The sequence below is a fragment of the Aspergillus chevalieri genome, chromosome 4, assembly GCF_016861735.1.
Source record: "Aspergillus chevalieri M1 DNA, chromosome 4, nearly complete sequence".
NCBI classification, from domain to species: Eukaryota; Fungi; Ascomycota; class Eurotiomycetes; order Eurotiales; family Aspergillaceae; genus Aspergillus; species Aspergillus chevalieri.
Genome location: NC_057365.1, coordinates 3,019,444 through 3,038,185, shown reverse-complemented (window position 1 = coordinate 3,038,185; position 18,742 = coordinate 3,019,444). Strand labels below are relative to the sequence as shown.

At 48.7% G+C, this 18,742-nt stretch overlaps 6 protein-coding genes and 1 non-coding gene across 7 annotated transcripts; 5 read left to right on the top strand and 2 right to left on the bottom strand.

Annotated features, from left to right (window-relative positions):
- Positions 1–638: 638 nt before the first annotated feature.
- Positions 639–2,897, top strand: YND1 (putative nucleoside diphosphatase (Ynd1); the record flags this gene model as incomplete). Its single annotated transcript, XM_043279362.1, has 3 exons — positions 639–642; positions 715–876; positions 928–2,897. 3 exons carry the CDS (start codon positions 639–641, stop codon positions 2,895–2,897), a joined length of 2,136 nt encoding a protein of 711 aa, XP_043137049.1.
- Positions 2,898–5,313: 2,416 nt separating this feature from the next.
- On the bottom strand, positions 5,314–7,167 carry ACHE_41090S (uncharacterized protein; the record flags this gene model as incomplete). Its single annotated transcript, XM_043279361.1, has 1 exon — positions 5,314–7,167. The coding sequence occupies one exon, from the start codon at positions 7,165–7,167 to the stop codon at positions 5,314–5,316; it is 1,854 nt and encodes a 617-aa protein (XP_043137048.1).
- A 1,516-nt stretch (positions 7,168–8,683) lies between these two features.
- On the bottom strand, positions 8,684–10,148 carry ACHE_41089S (uncharacterized protein; the record flags this gene model as incomplete). The annotated part of the gene is made up of 2 exons (XM_043279360.1): positions 8,684–9,043; positions 9,105–10,148. 2 exons carry the CDS (start codon positions 10,146–10,148, stop codon positions 8,684–8,686), a joined length of 1,404 nt encoding a protein of 467 aa, XP_043137047.1.
- A 982-nt stretch (positions 10,149–11,130) lies between these two features.
- On the top strand, positions 11,131–12,092 carry lea1 (U2 snRNP complex subunit LEA1; the record flags this gene model as incomplete). The annotated part of the gene is made up of 4 exons (XM_043279359.1): positions 11,131–11,209; positions 11,299–11,339; positions 11,402–11,662; positions 11,712–12,092. The coding sequence occupies 4 exons, from the start codon at positions 11,131–11,133 to the stop codon at positions 12,090–12,092; spliced, it is 762 nt and encodes a 253-aa protein (XP_043137046.1).
- Positions 12,093–12,649: 557 nt separating this feature from the next.
- On the top strand, positions 12,650–13,508 carry ACHE_41087A (uncharacterized protein; the record flags this gene model as incomplete). Its single annotated transcript, XM_043279358.1, has 2 exons — positions 12,650–13,196; positions 13,255–13,508. 2 exons carry the CDS (start codon positions 12,650–12,652, stop codon positions 13,506–13,508), a joined length of 801 nt encoding a protein of 266 aa, XP_043137045.1.
- A 972-nt stretch (positions 13,509–14,480) lies between these two features.
- ACHE_41086A (uncharacterized protein) lies at positions 14,481–15,515 on the top strand (the record flags this gene model as incomplete). The annotated part of the gene is made up of 1 exon (XM_043279357.1): positions 14,481–15,515. The coding sequence occupies one exon, from the start codon at positions 14,481–14,483 to the stop codon at positions 15,513–15,515; it is 1,035 nt and encodes a 344-aa protein (XP_043137044.1).
- A 3,155-nt stretch (positions 15,516–18,670) lies between these two features.
- ACHE_t40017A lies at positions 18,671–18,742 on the top strand. The gene has a single exon. It is a non-coding gene; the product is annotated as a tRNA-Gln (tRNA).

Here is an 18,742-nt window from a genome sequence, read left to right as displayed (position 1 = left end):
GCTCCACTGGCGGCGGCGATGACGAATGCACGTCAACCCCAGCCAATCATGCTGCTTTCCGGGGGCCGATGCGTACGTCAGTCATTTATTTATATCCCACTACTTACAAAGTAGGACAGTACAGAGAGTGTGCAAGTACTGCTCAGTTATATAGAATAAAATGGACAAAATGCAGTGTAAATAGAGTGTCATAGTTATACATGTACCACCACTTGGACAGGAGTAAGTACTCCACATTGAAGAATGGCAATACCGTACTGTAAATACTCGTACCATTCGACAACGGCGTGGCGCTAAACCGGAACCGGGGATGATCGGCAGCGGGCTCATCCAGGTTTCTCCCTCCCTTTTTCTCTTCGCTTTTTCATTTCTGTCTTGCATCATTCGTTCGTTCAGGGTCTCCTCTCTTCTTCCTCTTCTATATCCTCTCATCATACTCTTCTCCTCCTCTTCCTCTCGCTTCCTTACGCTCAAGAACGGCGGCTTCGACTGGCCTCGACTGAACCGCCTCCAAACGGATCGACCCTCCGTTGTCGCATCGCCCTTCCGCTCGCTCTCCGCAATCACCACTGCTCTGTCATGCTTCTTTAGATTATAATCCCTAATAATCCGCTAATATTCGCTCCCGGCCGTCTCCAATGGGTAAATGTGCGTCGACTCGCAATCCTCGAACTCCTAGTGGCGATCGTGGCAAACGCTAATCGTTGGATATAGGGCGTTATGGTGTTGTCCTGGACGCGGGTTCGTCTGGGACTCGTGTACACGTCTATCGTTGGTTGGACAATGCCGTTGCACGTAAGCTGTCGAGTGACAAGGATGTAAAGTCGCTTCCGGAGATCAAGACCAAGACGGAGTGGACCAAGAAGATTCAGCCTGGTAGGATCACCACGTATTGATACGACGTCGCCAGTCTAACAGGTTCTTTAGGAGTGTCGTCCTTCGCTGATAGACCCGAACTGATTGGCCCTGATCACCTTGCGGAACTCCTCAAACACGCGCGCGAGATCGTCCCCGATGATGCCGTTCGGGACACCCCCATTTTCCTGCTCGCCACCGCGGGAATGCGATTGCTGCCAAACATGGAACGACAATTACTTCTCGATCAGATCTGCTCGTACGCCCGCGCCAATTCCGACTTTCTGCTCCCCGATTGCGATGTTCATATTCAGGTAATTCCCGGTGTGACTGAAGGTCTGTACGGATGGGTTGCGACCAATTACCTGCTAGGTAGCTTTGACGAGCCCAAGGGTCACGATCACGGCAAGGGACATCACACTTACGGCTTCTTGGATATGGGTGGTGCGTCCGCGCAAATCGCTTTCGCCCCGAATATGACGGAAACCGAGAAACACGCGAACGACTTGACATTGCTGCGGCTGCGTAACGTCGATGGTTCCCCACAAGAGTACCGAGTTTTTGTCACATCTTGGCTTGAGTTTGGTGTTCGTGAGGCGCGGAGACGTTATCTTGAAGCACTTCGAACAGCTAGTGGAACAGATGGAATTAAGGAATTTCCCGACCCCTGCCTTCCCGCCGGCCTCCGTACCACGATCGATGGCAAACCGTTACACCCGGGCGACAACCCGTACCTGCTAGGAACCGGGCGTTTTGATGAGTGCTTGCGACAAACATTTCCCTTACTGGACAAGGACGCACCATGTGCCGACGAACCCTGTCTTCTGCACGGAACACATGTGCCCGCGATCGATTTTGATGTGAACCATTTCATCGGAATCAGCGAATATTGGCATACCACGCATGAGATTTTTGAGATGGGTCACAAGGATAAGGCGTACGACTTTAACACGTATCAGGAACGTGTCAAATCATTCTGCTCGCAAGATTGGGACTCGATCGAGAGGGGCCTCTTGCAACATCGGTGGGGCAAGAAGGTCGACCAAGAAAAGGCTTCCGAGATCTGTTTCAAGGCGTCCTGGATCATCAACGTCTTGCATAATGGTATCGGGGTTCCGCGCGTCGGCCTGGAAAACACCACCGGGTCGGGCCACAACGGAACCAAGGAGGTCCTATCGCATACCAAAGACAAGGGCTATCTTGATCCGTTCCAGGCCATCAACAAGATCGATTCCACCGAAGTGAGCTGGACTCTGGGCAAGATGGTTCTCTATGCTTCTTCTCAGATCCCCGCCGATGCGGATGAGGCTCTTCCGGTGGGATTTGGCAGCAACTCGGCCGGTGTTCCCAATGACTTCCAGTACCCCAGTGTGGACCTTTTGCCCGACCCTGATGGTCTCCATAGCGAGCATTGGCACGATACCTTATTTGACGGGGATTCTCCCCGTCGCGTTCCCGGATTCCTTCTCTTCTTGCTGATTATCATCATGGCACTGTTCTTCCTGTGTGGCAGAACCCGTCGTTCACGAATCTACCACAAGATTAACAACATGTTCTGCGGGGCACCGTCCCATTCCCACTACCCAAAGAAGCGGAAGTTCTTCGGCGGAAAAATGCCATTCTTCGGACGGAGGTCACCGTCATACGAGCGGGTCCTAGAAGATGGCGCGCGGGATTTCGACCTGGGACCGTCCGAATCTCGTGGAAACTCGCTCGACGAGGGCCGTCGTTCGTTCGACGCTGACTCCAAAGGTCTCCAACCCCCACGCCGAGCGTCGACCTGGGGCAGCGGAAACAGTACACCCACATTTAAATATTCAAACGACAATAGTTCCACAGGGACCATCGGACTTGGAATCACGGCTGGCACTGGAGTGTCCGCGATGGACCGGGCCGGGTTAGCAGTGCGAACCGAAGGTCGCGATCATCTGTCCCCTGTGGCCCTGGGCCCAACGAACAACGGGCGTCGCTCAAGAACTGGCAGTCCGGCTCGATCACACCATCAAAAGTCGCCTGTCATGACGCCGTTAGCTCATGATTAATGTTATGATGATTTTGCTTTGTATTGCATATGACTGGGAGTTGTTGGTTTTGTCTTTTTCCTTTCTTCTGTCTCTGATGTGATTGCTTTATATGACGGAGCTTGTGCTCTGGTGATTTTTCACAAGTACATAACTGCCACTGCCTTTGGTGAGGAAGGTCCTTGTATCTGTTCTTGTCTTTTGTCTTTTGTTATTGTCTTGCTTCGACGTCTCTCGTTCGATATGATTGATTGTGCCGATTTATTACTTTTGTAATACGGACTTGGACTTGTATGTATCAATAGCCGTGGCAGGCAGGCAGGCAGGCAGGTGGTCTAGTACCCTTTATCACATCGATGAGGAATCTATGTACTTTGAAAGATATGGTCTGAATCGTAGGAGGCTTAACCGTAGTTATGTCAAACCTAACCTACAATCTAACTATGGAAGCAAAATAGCCTTCTATGTAACTTCAAATCACTCAACCAAAAATTCCTCATCCGCAGTCTCATACCAAAGCTCCCCAACGTCACACTCCAAGCCCCATGCCGAAATGTAACAATCTCTTTAAAATCCTCCACCATATCATTCCAAATCGACACCCGCCCCACATACCCCACCTCAAGCGGCACCTCTCTACAGTCCCCAGGCGAAACGAGCTTCTCCTCAATCATACGTTCCCGGTACGACAGCAGATCGTGCTACATGACCATATGTTTGGTAGTCTCTCCATCACTTCTTTATCGATAACCATGTCGTCACCGTGCCATGTGATATCTGTTATCATTAAGAGGTCTTTTGCTACCAGAGAGAGAATGCGGTTGCGTCTTGCAGGTTCGGGAAGGAGGACTAAGGAACAGAGTTGGTAGAGGGCACGGATGGAGCGGATGCGTTCAGCCGGGATTAGGTATAGGGGGGCGGGGCGCCGTCGAAGTATTTGAAGTGCGAGGGGTGGGCGGCTGTTTTTACCTCGTTAGAAACGAAGGTGAAAAGTGGTATTGTTTTTTCAATGGTAAACAGGCAGGGTATAAGTACATCTCCGCTTGTGGGCTAGGTACGCAACCCATGTGTTATTGAGATTCTCAACTGATCTCTCTATAACCACTGTATTGCGTACTATCTGCAGGACATCCTGAGCGCTCAAGCATGAGTCTATTGGTCTGCCGCGTTGGTCATCTAGTAGAACGCGTGCATGTCGGCGACATTCAATGCATCTAGGGCTGCCGTGGTGGTAGATTGTGTTTGTGTTGTGAATCCAGATTTGGCAGAGGTAACGATTTATTCGGCGAGCTGGAGGACGTCCCAGAGGGTGATGGGGGAGGTATAGCAGCAGAGGAGGAGTTCGGGAGGGAGGGTGCGTGAATGGGTATAGTGTGGCTTTTGGATGGCAGCTTTAATAGCTGCTCAAGGCTGTGTAATGAGCGTGTGATCTAGATTTAAGGCGTCTACATAGTACTTTTACGTCTCCAGCGTTAGTGCAAGGCAACGTCGTTATATGACTACTGGTGATGAAAGTAGGCATCCTTGTATGAAGTTAGTCGGGAGTGTAAATAAGCATTGCCAAGACATGCAAGTTTCTAGAAGTTTTGACATGGATAAGCTATGCGTACAAGCACTGCATACTGACGATAGGTAGGGATTGAATGCAAGGAGAGAACGGCTATAGCCCTAGCAGACAAATGGCTATATGCTGACACAGTACTCCCGACTCCTGTACACGGAAGCGAAAGAGCATGAGTGTATGGTGAGAGTGCAGGAAGAGAGGACGGAATTCAAAATTCATTACTATTATTATTTTATTTAAGTACATCGCCAATGTTGTAAATCCTAGCAATTCAGAATCTGCCTATCCGCTTGAGTCCTTAAATAGCCATCCAACTCTATCACCTATTCGCCGATACCTGGCGTCGGTCTTCGTCACGTTCACGGGAAAACGTCGGCCCCGTTCAAATTCAGCAGATACTAAGCTTGAAAGCACCAGCAGATAGCAACAGCTGCAACGTATAGACAAGGCCTAGCTTGCCGCCTAGAAAGGATCGCGACTGGCGTCTGAAAAGGCCGTAGTCTGTTTCGACCCGTCGGGTGGCTTCGTCAAAGACAGTATAGGCTCACTGATACATGACGGCCCAGCTGTCAAGTCCACTAGGAACTGTTTCTTGTCCAATTTATGGGAGTTTGACGGCATTTGGCGGCCGAAGGTTTGTCAATTCCAAGGCAAAGGTAACGATCGTCGCACCAATGTAGCAATCCCAAAAACAAGGACTCTGTACCTCTCTGGGTATATTGGAATGGTAGCTGCTAAAGAGCAACCACTGCACGCTCGGTTTCGACGCGTGCAATTGAAATTAATTTCAGATAGACTGATGGATTACCAGCATCCATTTATAAGCAAAAAGGTAGGGCGAAAAGAAAAAATCGTTCAAGATATCGAGGTATTTCAATACCCCGACTCCTCATCAAAACGGTCCTGAACATATCCAAGCATATCACGTCGATCATCGCTAAGTCGCGCATATTCCAAAAGCAATCGATAAACGTAGATCTGCATGTCTTCGCGTCTGAGAACCCTCTCAGCCCATGCCTTGCCGTCGAAGGCCATTTTACGTGCCACAGAATCGTGGCCTTTGCGTTGTTCCCCATCACCGAAGAAGTACTCCATGATGCCGTATATATCCATGAATGTGGGATCGATGGGGACGAAATGCACCCAGGGGATTATGCGGGAATCGTGCCACTCTTTGTAGATGGCGCTTTTGACGGGTAGGGAGGTGGAGCGGAGGAAGCTGCGGTAGCGGCCGCTGAAGGAGTTACCGTCGAGGTCAAGTAAGTATTTATAGTCGTATTGTGCCTTCATAGGCATTCCGGGAGTGACGGCGAAGTATGGGTCTGTGTAGGGACAGTGCGGGTCACCGTCGCCAGGGAAGCAAAGGAGGTGAACGAAGCCGATGTCTGTGTGGTTTTCGAGAAATGCGGGGAGGTTTCCATCCTTTCCAGTAGCGAGGTTGTAGTAGTTGTAGTCAGGAAGGATGAAATTGACGAAATGACGCGTTTGTTGAGCAGCTTCTACAGAGGTTCCATTCAACATGGAAAGCAAACGATGGCGTTGGAAGCCCGTCCAGTTCTCTTCTTTGTTGCGGCCGCCTGTGGCGGAACCGCGCCAAAGGAAAGAGTCCTTTTTGGCGTCCCAGTCACTACCACCGTGTTCATTTTCGCCTCCATTGTACAACTTATTATCGGCCCAGTACATTGCCGGTGGGATGAGGATCTCGTTGTTCATCGGGAGTTTGGACCCTCCAAATAGCGGGAACGCATCATGTGTCGTCGACACGGACACGGGCTCGATGAAGGTCCCATGGAGAGCCTGAAGCTCGGGCCGGAGGCACGGATCCATCGTCTGTGTCCAGTTCTTCACATAGCCTTTGTACCCCAAACGAAGGTAGTTGTCCATCTCCGGCGGCGGATTCGCAAAGTCGATGTGGGGAATAAAACTGTTGCGAGACGGACTGTCGAGGGCACAGCCAAGGCGAGTCATCTCCCAGACACTAGAGTCAACAGGACCAAGAAAGCGCGGCTCAAAGCGTTCCTCATCCACTTCCTTCTCGAGACTCATATATTCGCTTACGGTTTTGTCTGTCTCAGTCAGTCCACGACTGGCTTCTTCCTTGTCGATGAACGAATTAACAGCTCCCCACGGGATGACCATTCGAGATTCATCCATTTGATTAATAGGCATGTCAAGGTCCGGAAGGTATTTCTCCAATGTTTTCACCAAGTCGAGCCACGTGTCTGTCCAGACTCCGTCTCCCACGAGCTTCGCTTTGTGATTGCGGATCTCGATGCGCGGTTCGTATCCTCTAGCCCGTCGACGCACTTCGCGGGGCTCAAACCCCCAAAACGGGTTCAGATCATGATGAATTTGATCGAAGAAATCCTCCACAACAATCGCATCCCGGGACTTGGCGAACTCAAACCATTCTGCAAACCCTGGGGGAGGATGGCGTCCATGCCGCGAGCGATACTGATCCGCGGCGGCTGCCAGCGTGTGCGTTTCTTTTTCGAGAAAAGAACGCCATTGCGCATTTGCATTGATAATTAGCTCGTTGATAGGATGGTCCTCCTTTTCATCTATCCCGTAGGTTTCCTCTGATAGTAGGGCATCGTTGCCGGCGTTGTGGTAGTTAAGACTGCGGTTGGAATATAACCGGAGCAAGCTGAAGGCAAATAAAAGGGTGGCAGTCACAGCCAAAACAACCCAACGCAAATTAAACGATGAGAGCGACCGAAGACGCATTATCAATTGATTAATAGGGCGATGCGGTAGAGTTCATATGGACACAAGATAATGATGTTAGAACGAGCGTAAGTGTTGGAGAAATGATGAAACGATAGCCAGAGAGTAAAAATCAGGAGGCACCGCCGCCGCAGGCGGCAACAGGGTATTCTGCTGAGTAATCTACGAGCCTTACCTGATCGAGCATTCATCGATAGATTAAAGACGAGCCACGGTTCAATACCCGAGGTGTGCCGGACTTTCCTGTTTGGTTTGAGAAAAACTGTCAGTCGCTGCATTAGCGGACCCACCCTAGTTGCTGTAAGATAGTTTAAGTGGGGGAGTATGTGGGGCGCTATATTTACGCTGGTACTTATCCGTCAGAATATGCGGCCAATGAGATGGCTAAGAACTCTAATTTGACTTGCTCACGTGGGTCCCCCAAAAGGGGAAATGTTCGGTGCTTGAGACCCTGAACGCTAAGTACCGTAGTAGACCTAGAAAGTATTACTATCTACAAGTAGCATATAGCTCACACAGATTAGAGCAGTGATTCTGCTATTCTTCAGAAGAAGCATGCTACCCTTTTAGCACACAGGGATATTAGCCTGGAGGTAGGACCTGAGGAGGTAGTGACGAGCAAGCGAGACCTTGCGGATGATTATCACAATCGGCCGATGAGTTCCTCGACAATCCCAATTTACATCTTGGCTAGTACGTACGTCTGGAATACTCCGTAGTGACATGACTTAGCTAGGTCCAACTGATTGACATCGAACTGCGCCGCAAATCCCGTATTGCTACCATACTTGGTAATTGATAGATACTCATGGACCGTAGACCCCCCGCAAGTATCTTGTAATTGTAATCCTGGCGCTTGACATCGATGCGTAATTCAGTCTACCGTACTCCGTACTCTGTGCTCTGTACAAAGCCCCTGGCCCACTCCACGCGCAGTACAAGCGAGATGATACGAAGTGGCTCAAGAGCTGAATGATATTACAGCGGCTCAGTAAGTACAATACAATGCAATCCGTAGTATATGCCTTTAGTACCGTGTGACAAGCTGTACATCATCTTGCAAAAGTCACCGTAGTCTACGAGGTCATGAACCCTTGGCCAGGACGAATGGAGCAACATGAGCACGGCCATTAAGCTTTCAAGATTTCTTTTTCTACCTCTTTGGAGTAGTCAGTGGCTGTGCCGTTTAATTTAGGGCTTAGTATCGTTTCATTGAGTCAACGAATCCCATTGTTTTCTCCTTTTAATTTTTTTTTGGGAGTCGCAGCGGACTTAATATTGAGAACCCTCTGTATTTTTAATAGATATAATTAGTACTCCGTACACATTTGCAACTTGAGAGTAGCCAACTACTATTACTAGATTAGGATTAGCTTTGTATAGTGTGTTACGTTCGAATACATTGAAAATGCAATAATCGTTGCGCACTATTATGTACACAAGAACCAGTGAAGAAAAGAGGACCCCATCGATGAGTATAAATAAGACAAATGATGAGATATATCTGCACAAATCGCTAAAAGATCCGACTGAGACTCGGTTTCGCCCACTGCGCTTTTTTGCATTGGTGGTTTGCAATCCAATTTTGCATCTTCTGCAGGTCCCATCCAGCTATTTGTCGTTCCTCAAGGTTTAGTGGCCTCTTGTCTCCCAACCGCATGGTTCTAATAAAGAAACAGTGTCCCGTTGAACTGTATGTGTATGAGAGACAGTCTGCATTGTCATGACAAGCTGCACCGCAGGCGTTGAGCGAAGTGTGGGCTGGTGACTCGGGGGGTTCTTGCCATCCGCCCCAGTCTGCATTGTCCCAGTCGGAGCGATGGTCGAATGTTCCCATTCCGGTGTAGTTGAAGAGGTCGGCGTACAACAGGGGGTACTGTGCGCGGGTTTCTCGTTAGAAATCACGGACAATACAATGAACAAAAGAGTGTACCAACCGTCCGATCCCGTTCATTCTCCCATCTAATCAGCCCTTCCATGTCCGCCAACTTCGTCTTATGCATGCTGATTACTGGACGGCACCAGTGCATTTCGTCGAATGGAATGCTATGGAGGGCATGTGCATTGAACATGGGCCATAAGCCTGATAGCTTCACCCCTTTCTCATACAATGCCCAACCGACCACCGTGTCGCCGCAGTCAGTGCCCCTAATTATATCCTCATATTGCGCACTTAGCGACGGCTGGATGTATTCCCCATAAACTCCCGTCTTTCGATAAACGAGCTTTTGCATTGCAGCGGTCGAAATAATAAATCCAGAACCTCCGTACGCAAACCACGTCGTTTCCTCCGCCGTAGGCTTCCCCGGTGATGGGGAACCAAAATACAACGGAACCGTCGGGTCGTATTGATCCAGCAACCGGAAGAGATTATCCCAGACGTAGTAGGTGTCCGACTCTAGGAACACGTACCATTTCGCCGTCGGGTTAACATCATACGCCCTTTCCACCATGGGCAAGAACTTCATGCGATCGAGGTTCCAGCCCTGCTGACCGTTGACAGCCTTGGTGTTGCCTTGTTTGAGTTCCATGTATGCTTCGAGATCGGCTTTATTAGTCCAAACTGATTCCGGTAGGTCCGCAAGGACGTCATGAACGCGATGTCCGTGAAGCTCAGATTCCATATCGGAGACGACGAGGAGATTCGAAATGCAGCGAGTGACCGTAGATATTTGGGTATCCACGCGATCAGCCGGTTCAGAAGCACCGATTTTCAAGACAATTTGAACTTGTGACAGTATCTGGGCGGGGAATGATTCGCATATCCGATCTTTCTCATGTTTTCTGGAAGAGAACCGCGTCTTAGTCTCCCATTCCCAAAAGTCCGGTCCTTCTTCGGTGGCGACGGCAGCGGCATTGTTATTGAATATAGAGGGCGGGCTGAATGAATCGTTTTTGTCGAGTTTGTGAAAAAGCGCCGTGCCCACGATAAAAAGCAGGACGGCATATACCAGGATAGCCGATTTCCACCTGTTAAACATGGTCGCGGGAGGAGATGGTGACCAGATGCAGTGACGGACGTGACGGCATGGTTAACGAAGGATCAGGCTCTGACCCAACATTGGAACATTAATTGGATTGAGCCATGACCAATAACATAAAGGCGATACTGTCACCATCTGCGCCGCCGGAGCCGGCGTCGACGAATATGATGGATGGATGAGGTGAGACCGGGTCCATAGTGCTGCTACTAATTGTGTGGTTCGGCTAGCATGGACGTATCGGAGAAGTACCTCTGGGTCCACAACCTGTTTTTATTAAGGCGGCTACAAGTGCGTGTCCAAATACGAGCAGCCTTAAACCTGATTTAGATCGATTTGAGATCCAGTATCGGCATGATCACCATGTGCTCCGTACGGAGTCATGGACCAGGCTTACCTGCTACCCATGCTATAAGAAATGACTCGAGATACTTTGTACAGTGCATGTGCATGAGACAATGATTTATTTTCTTGGGCGTATTGCTGGATCAAGGAGCCGTCGTAACCCTAAACCATGAGCAACACAAGGCATTTCACCCGTTCGTAAGTGCGTAGGAGATCAGAGTATGCACCATATTCAGCGGCGCAGTGCACGGCGCATACTCCTGTACAAGAGCCATCATGAACCCGATTGCCATTATCGAAGACAAGATATCGAGCCATTTACCTCTTTTTTTTTTTTTTTTTCCCAGCATGAGAAAAGTGATTTTAAGAAAAACAAGAAAAGAAATCGCCAGTAACACACGTGACCACGCTGACTGATCTGCTCACCGCCGGGCAAAATCCTTGAGGTCATGCTGCTTCAAGAATTCGAGCATCGCGAAGAGCTTTAATCCATTATTTCGTCCAGTCGCGTCGTCAATTGTCTTTATTCTATATCGTAAGAGCTTGTGGCGGCTTTTTACGTTTATTTTTTTTATTACATTCTATTTGCATGATACCCCGATAGAGTACCCACGCGACTTAGCCATCCACCGCCGCAATGCGATTGACCGTCGAGCTCATCCAGAACTCCATCTCTTATATCAACCCTGTCAAGGATCGCGAGCTTGACCTCCGAGGTGCGTTATACACACCAGCCTGAAAAGAACAGATACTACATTTTTGAAATGAGCTGGATTGATATCATTTTTGTGTTTGAGTTGTGTAGGACACAAGATTCCCGCGATTGAAAACTTGGGTATTGCAAAGGTTAGTTCTTTCCCTATTTCTTTGAGCTCGATATCAAGCTCCGTATACTGATTGCCTAATAGGACCAAGATGCAATCGACTTTACAGACAACTCCATTACCTCCCTCGGAAACTTTCCCTTCTTCCCTCGCCTTCAGACCCTCCTTCTCGCGCGGAATCGGATCAAGCAAATCCAGCCGACGCTGGCGTCGTCGGTTCCCCATCTGACCACGTTGGTCTTGACATCGAACAACCTGACAGAATTGGCGGATTTGGATCCTTTGCGGAATTTGGCGCGGTTAACACATTTGACCATACTCGACAACCCCGTTACTAGGAAAGAGGTCAGTCTTTCCCCTGTCTCTATGTGAAGGAAAATTCTAAGTTATACAGAACTACCGGTATTGGGTTATCTGGAGAGTTCCCTCTGTTCGGTTCCTCGACTACCAGAAAGTGAAAGACGTCGAACGTACCAAAGCACAGGAACTCTTTGGCACCGCCAAGGAACCCTCTGCGCTTGCATCCAAGATCATGGGCATCAAATCTCGCACCTTCGACGTGCCTTCCGGAGGCGTTGCGGATGAAGCGCAAGGAGACAAGGCAGTCCGGGTGAAGTTGACCGATGCGGAACGGAAGCGAGTCGAGAAGATGATCCGGGAGGCAAGGAGCTTACAAGAAATCACGCGGTTGGAGAAGGAACTGAATGAGGGCCGGATACCCGGAGGGGCTTTGGATATGGCAGAAGCGGAGGATGCGGACAAGATGCAAACGTGATGCGGTCTTGTCTTTGTTCTGTCTCTTTCTAATTGCACATTTAAGTCGTTCTTTGGGCTGTCTGGTTCTCGTGGCATATTTATCGCGTCATCTGTAATATCTCTTGCTTTTATTAGGGATTACTTGGAGTAGTGTGACAAAAGCTTCAAAAGAGATTCATTTACGTGCAGAGAACCTATATCGAATTAAACTGACATCCGTCATTTTGCTGCCGGTCTGGGAAGACCATCTTTGTCCATGGCCATTGAGCATTATCTACATCTAATGGACTATTAAAGGCGCACTAGGGATAAAACCACTGATATCTCAGAACAGAAATACACCAAGACCCACCGTCGCATCCCCACACGACGTCACGCATTTCGATATCACCTCAGCTTCGCCATGTTTTTTTTTTTTTTTTTTCTCAACTGCAGATTTACAATGGAGACTCGTATTGACAATTTACAATCGCAGACACAGTGGCTTCCAGAACACTAACTAGGAGGACAGCACTTCTCGCGCATCACCTCCCTGCTCTCACTTTCACCAGAGGCACACCCCGCCGCACCTCAACCATGACCACCCCAGAACCCCCAAAAGCTCCCTGGAAAGACCTCTTGAACTACCACCTCTCCCAGAACTCTTCCTCTGAATTTACACTCGCTACAGTCGCATACGACGCAACAAAGAAACGACACGTCCCGCGAGCCCGCGTATGCGGATTCCGCGGCTTCTTTCCAAACCCGCAACTCCACCCAAGTGCCGTCGACGCACTGAAGACACAAGGCGATGGGCTGAATCCGGATGTATACGAGAGTGATATGCTCAGTTTTACGACGGACGTGCGGATGGAGAAGGTCGGCCATATTCAGCCGGGGTCGTCGGAGTCGGATGCCGGGAGTGAGGTTGAGATGGTGTTTTGGTTGAAGGATGCGGGGAGTCAGTGGAGAATTAAGGGTGATGCGTTTGTGATCGGCGACCAGGATGGCGGGAGTGTAGAAGATGAGGCAAGGGAGGAGATTCAGAGGGGGCTGAGGATTCGTTCGGAAGATGGCTGTGGGAGATGGACTTGGGAGAGACAGGTGACGACGTATTTTGCGAATCATACGCCTATCTTGCGAGGTTTGTCTTCTTTAATCTCATTTGTTTTGGCGTTGGAGTTACTGACATTACCTAACAGGTTCATTCAAGAGTCCCTCGCCTGGTCGTCCTAAATCCCAGGATCCCCAGGATCCATCTCTCAAACCTGGACAGGAAGTCGAAGACCTTCATGATTCCGCTGCGAGGAAGAACTTCCGGGTGGTCGTTGTTCGTCCGCAAGAGGTTGAGCGGTTGGATTTATCGGACTACAAAAACCCGGCACGCTGGACGTGGACTTTGGTTGAGGATGGTAAACGACAGGGACTATGGGACGAGGTTGAATTGTGGCCGTGAAAGAGACTTGGGAATAGCTAGTTTTGCTTCTTTTGTCTCCATTGTTGTTTTCGTTGTGGCTGTCATTCACTGGACAAAGGTGCATTGTGTGAACATAATTCTTTGTTAGGGCTCAACAAAGCAGAAATTTCGCAGAATTGCAAAATAGAAGTAGTGCGAGTGCTATCTTGCAATCCAATATTGCAACATGTCTTTGGTGTATACAAATTTGTGCTGTACATGCACCACGAGGTGTTTCTCACCGCTTGTTCAACATCTTTTCTACGATGCTGACAGCCGGAATGCCTACCAGTGAGAATTCAACATAGAATGCTACGATGCAAGACAGTCTGGCTGCGACATTAACAGGATTACTCTGTAAGTACAAGTACATGCAGACAACCTGCAGTGGATGCACGCTACAACCAATGAGATGCAAGTGACCCGGCTGCATATCGGGAATGGGTCGGAAATACTTTTGATAGGCGGTGGAGGCTAACAATTCCGGTAATGATACGATACGGCGTGTATCGGGGACCATTCGGGCTTCTGTTGGCGCTGGACTCCGTTCTTTTCTCCTCTCTGGCTCCATTTTTGTCTTTTTACGCTGTCATCCTTTTTTTTCCCTGTCACCTTTCTTCTCTCTTTTATTTGTGAACTTTATCTATCCATGTCAATTTTGGGCTTTCTCTTTGTTCGTGTTGCTTGATTCCAAATTCATTCAGTCCTTATTATTTGACAGCCTCTGACAATCCCGGTTTCAAAGCTCGCTATCTCTCCACCTTCCCCCATGGAGATCAATTAGAGCCCGAAACGCCGCCACAGTACATACCATCTCCCTTTCCTTTCCTAACGACCTCACGACGGCACGACTCGATTCTTTTCAACTCATTCAACCGCTATTATAGAACTTATTTACTTGCATCCTATTTTCTACTATCCTGAACCGATATCGAATCCTTGCCCTATTCTTCAATCCCGAGTACGCCTGCGATGCCTGCCGGTCCCATGGATGCCCTCGGGGCTTTCTCCTACCTGTCCGATAACCTACCAACCTGGATCACTCGCGTTACCGACCTGACTGCACACACCGCTGCCAAAAACGCCGAATATGCAGAAGCTCATAAGAAACATGCGACAACAGCAGGCAAGCCTAGACGCCGGCGCAAGAACAGCTCTGTTTGCTCCATCCGTACAGAGGAACTTTTCCCTTCGACTCAGATTTCCAACGCTCCTGCCTCATCCAATGTTGCAGACCAGAACCAAGCTCCAACTACCAACAACTCTACTTGCGCACTGAATGAGTTTACTGAGAACTCCCGAAAGAGAGGGACGAACCATGATGACGCCCCCAGCTTCGAAGATCCAACAGCATCTCTCATCAGTACCAGACACAACCTCATTATCCACTATGACGGTCATACGCAGAAGGTCTTGGAGGATATAGTTCGGAATATCGCAACGGCCAGAAACAACATTCGACGAGGGCGAATGGCTCAGCTTCCACGTATGGGCTTTCGAGCAGGTATGCCTTCTATACCCGGCCGCAGTCCGCCAGATGCAGTATTGTCTAGCATCCGCAGTGCACGGAATCGAGGGCCCCCAGGGCCGCAGAAGGAGACGAGTGCATTCGACCTTGCCGACAAGCAACTGGAAGTGGCCCACGGTCTGTGTGAGTCGGCCGCCTATCAATTCCTCCGCTCAGGTGATTGCAAATCGGAACTGAGGAGCGTGGATGAGAAGTTCAAGCTGCTGCTTGATATATCTGGTGTGGAAGTGCGACGATTGAAGGAGGAGCAGGAACGGGCACCACCAGAGCCTGAGAAGGAGGGAACAGCGATAGAACCCCAGTTACCAACCTCTATACCCACGATCGAGCCGAGTGAAAAGCTCAGACCTGCCTCGCCCAACGGGGCTGCGACCGGGGCTATCGAAGTCGATGATGACAGTTCAGCGTCGATGGAACCGATTGACCTGAGGGCATTCCGGGCCAACCGTATGGCCCGTATGAGGCGTGCACCAGTGTGATTTTCCTGATATCCTGTCGTTGTCTTCCTGTGATGTTATTGAGCGATCTTTGCGATTACCACGTGGTTATCCAGAAGCCATGAATCTACGATTATTTCTGTCAATTCCGACTACCACTATCGGATCTATCTTCACTATCTTCGATATTTATTTCTGTTTTTCTTTTTTTTTTTGTCATCAGCATCATTTGTTTACTGGAGCATGGTGTTGGCGTGGGCCAGTCCTGTTCCGTATCGTATTGTTTTCAAAGTACCATCAAAATATTACCTGCGGAATACCGGCCTCGCTGTAATCCCCGAAATCCCTGTCTCCCTTGAGTACAACGAAGTTACTAAAATACTACTAGTCCTCGGCCGGCCGGAAGCGGATCCTTTCCGATCGGACGCTAATGCACACCATGTGGGGGTGTTTTCTGTGTTTTTCGTGTACGGTTCTGTTTTGGGCAGGATCTGCTCGGCGTCGTTTGTTGTTTGTTGTCGATTGCGCCGTTTAAGGCCGAGAATGTAATAAGGACTTGTATGTTTAATCTATTAGGGTGATGGTGAGATGGATGGTTGCGATGTGGTTTGAGGGGTCGGAGATATTTTCCGAGGGGATTCATTGGTAGGGTTCAATTTTCACTGCACGGAGTGTCTATGGAGTAATGGGTGTGTTCGGGGTTCAATCATTGACAGTTGAAAGGAGCCCGATCTCCACTACCGGGGATATTCGCAACGGTTGTACAGTTATCAGTGCAGTTTTCTCCCTTACTTCCTATGTCGCGGGAGAGGGCAGGACGTTGGGTGTTCTCCCTGAGCGGAAAGAATGCGTTTGATGTTCAGGAATGTATCACATGAGTTTAACCTTAAAAACTTGGAGATATGATTCAGCCCTAGGTCATGGGAAATGATATATCACTGTAAGATATGGAATACAAAAATATTGCAATCTATTCCTATCAGTATTACGCGGGACAAGTTAGCGATGCGCAAGATATAATGTAGCCACAAATCTCCATCTGGGCGCTCAAAACGAACGCCTTTCCCTGTGATGGAATGCATGTTGAGGTGTTAAAGGCAGATCGGTGCAATAGTGTCGCTTCATATCTGTGGCTTTCTTATCGTGATTGATCATGTACGCTCATTTTCCAGTCCTTATGTGGTCTGCTCTAGAGCCTTGCTGAAAATACCAGCAGGGCGAAATTGTGAGGGCAATTTTCGGTAGATTCCACAAGCGTCTGGCCTCTCGAGCGATTCTTCTATATCCGCAGTTTATAATGAACGCAGCGATTAGCGATCTCTGGGATCTTTTAGCAGATGAATCGGTAACTTAGAACATCGCCACCGTTTGGCTCGACAAAAACTTGTAGTCGAAGGGAAAGAAAAGTGCTGACTCCACTTCCCTCCATGGCAGTAAAAGAAAATGCAATTCCTTTCATCACGCTGCGCCTCGTACGAGAATGTCTCAAGCTACAAAAGAAGTTATGTTCGAGTTTCGATTCAGGTGCGCTGGTAAGTATGGCAAGAGGCACGAAACTCACCGTTCTGCTGCGTAGACTAAGCTCCCCGAGTCTCCCAAGCATACAGGGTCAATGTTGTTACTGCCAAAATCACTGCCAGCAACACCCCAATTGAGACAATTGACCTCTAGCTATCGTGTCTTTCTAGTCGTTAGGGAAATTTTCGCCTGCCCACCTAGCACTTTGTTAGGTTAGTGATTGGTTTGGGGTTGCATTCCCACATTCCCTAAGTTGTGTCTGTTGTTGGCTCATCTACAAGTTCTTATGTCATTCGTAGAAGCATGTTGTTTTTTAAAGTTATTACGATAAGTTAGCTTCTCTGGGAGATCTGGTTTGTCGAATTTACCAACGATGTTTGAGGTTCAAATGTCCATTGGGTGTGTATCCGCTTTGGATAGCGGGACGTGTGCAAGTTGTCGACCCCATTCCTGAGACTCATGAGAGTTATCTGGGTTCACATTGTGCCTTAATTCACACCTGCTACAGGGCCATGCGCCATGACTTTGTCGTCCGTTTTGTATTCAAGGGAGAGTCTCATATACAGGCTTGGTATGAAGACGATGCTCTGCCACGCGACTGGAGGATTGAGCTCAGTGAAAATGGATGGACAACATATCAATTGGTCTTTCCTGGCTTCAGATTACCTTCATCCTGGTTACAAATGGACGTATGACTGGGAAATACCGCCTTTTGATTCTTGATGGCCATGGGAGCCATTTGACGCCCAGATTTGACCAGATATGCAATCAGAATAATATTGTGCCAATTTGCATGCCTGCACATTCATCTCATCTTTTACAACCTCTTGATTTTGGCTGTTTTGCAGTCTTGAAGCGCACATATGGCCGCTTGGTGGGAGAGAAGATGCGGCTTAGGATCAATCATATGGACAAGCTTGACTTCCTTTCAGCATATCCACAGGCCCGTGATGAGGCCTTCGGGATGGATAATATCAAGAAAGGTTTTATGGCGTCTGGCCTGGTTCCATACGATCCAGAGAGGGTTTTGACACAGCTCAATATATACCTGAAGACTCCTACACCTCCTGGGAGCCAAACCACCAAATCTGATCCGAAAACACCTCATAATCCCAAGCAACTGAGAAAGAAAGAATCCACTGTCAAAAAGCTATTGAGACAGCACAGCAAAAGTCCCCCAACTCCTGCAAAGACTGCTATGGATCAAGTTTTCCGCAGCTGTCAACTAGCTATGAATCGGATCGCAATTCTGGCAAAGGAAAACCATGATTTGAGGGCTGCAAATGAAAAACAGCAGCAGAAAAAAAAAAAAAAAAAAACGCTCTAATAGGCAGATAGCCTATAAAGGAGTCCTTTCTATTCAGGAAGCCCATGATATCATACAAAGTGAGAATGATGCTCAAGAAGCCTCTACTACTGTACCTGGCGGACCTGCTTCAGCAGCGAACCGAGTACCTGTACGGGCACCACCACGGTGCAGTGATTGTCATATTATTGGACATAAAAGACTGCAATGCCCTAATCGCAATAGAGCTTAGTTCTTTTATAATAAATGTATCTTTTGTTGTTTTATTGGCTTCAATATTTCGATCACCGTCGGGAGATGGCCCGCTCGGCTGTGGATTACGTTACTAAAATATGTTTATAAATTAAAGCAGCACCGCCCTAAAACAACAATTGGTTCTGTAGTGTAATGGTTATCACTTTGGATTCTGATTCCAACGATCCCGGTTCGATCCCGGGCAGGACCT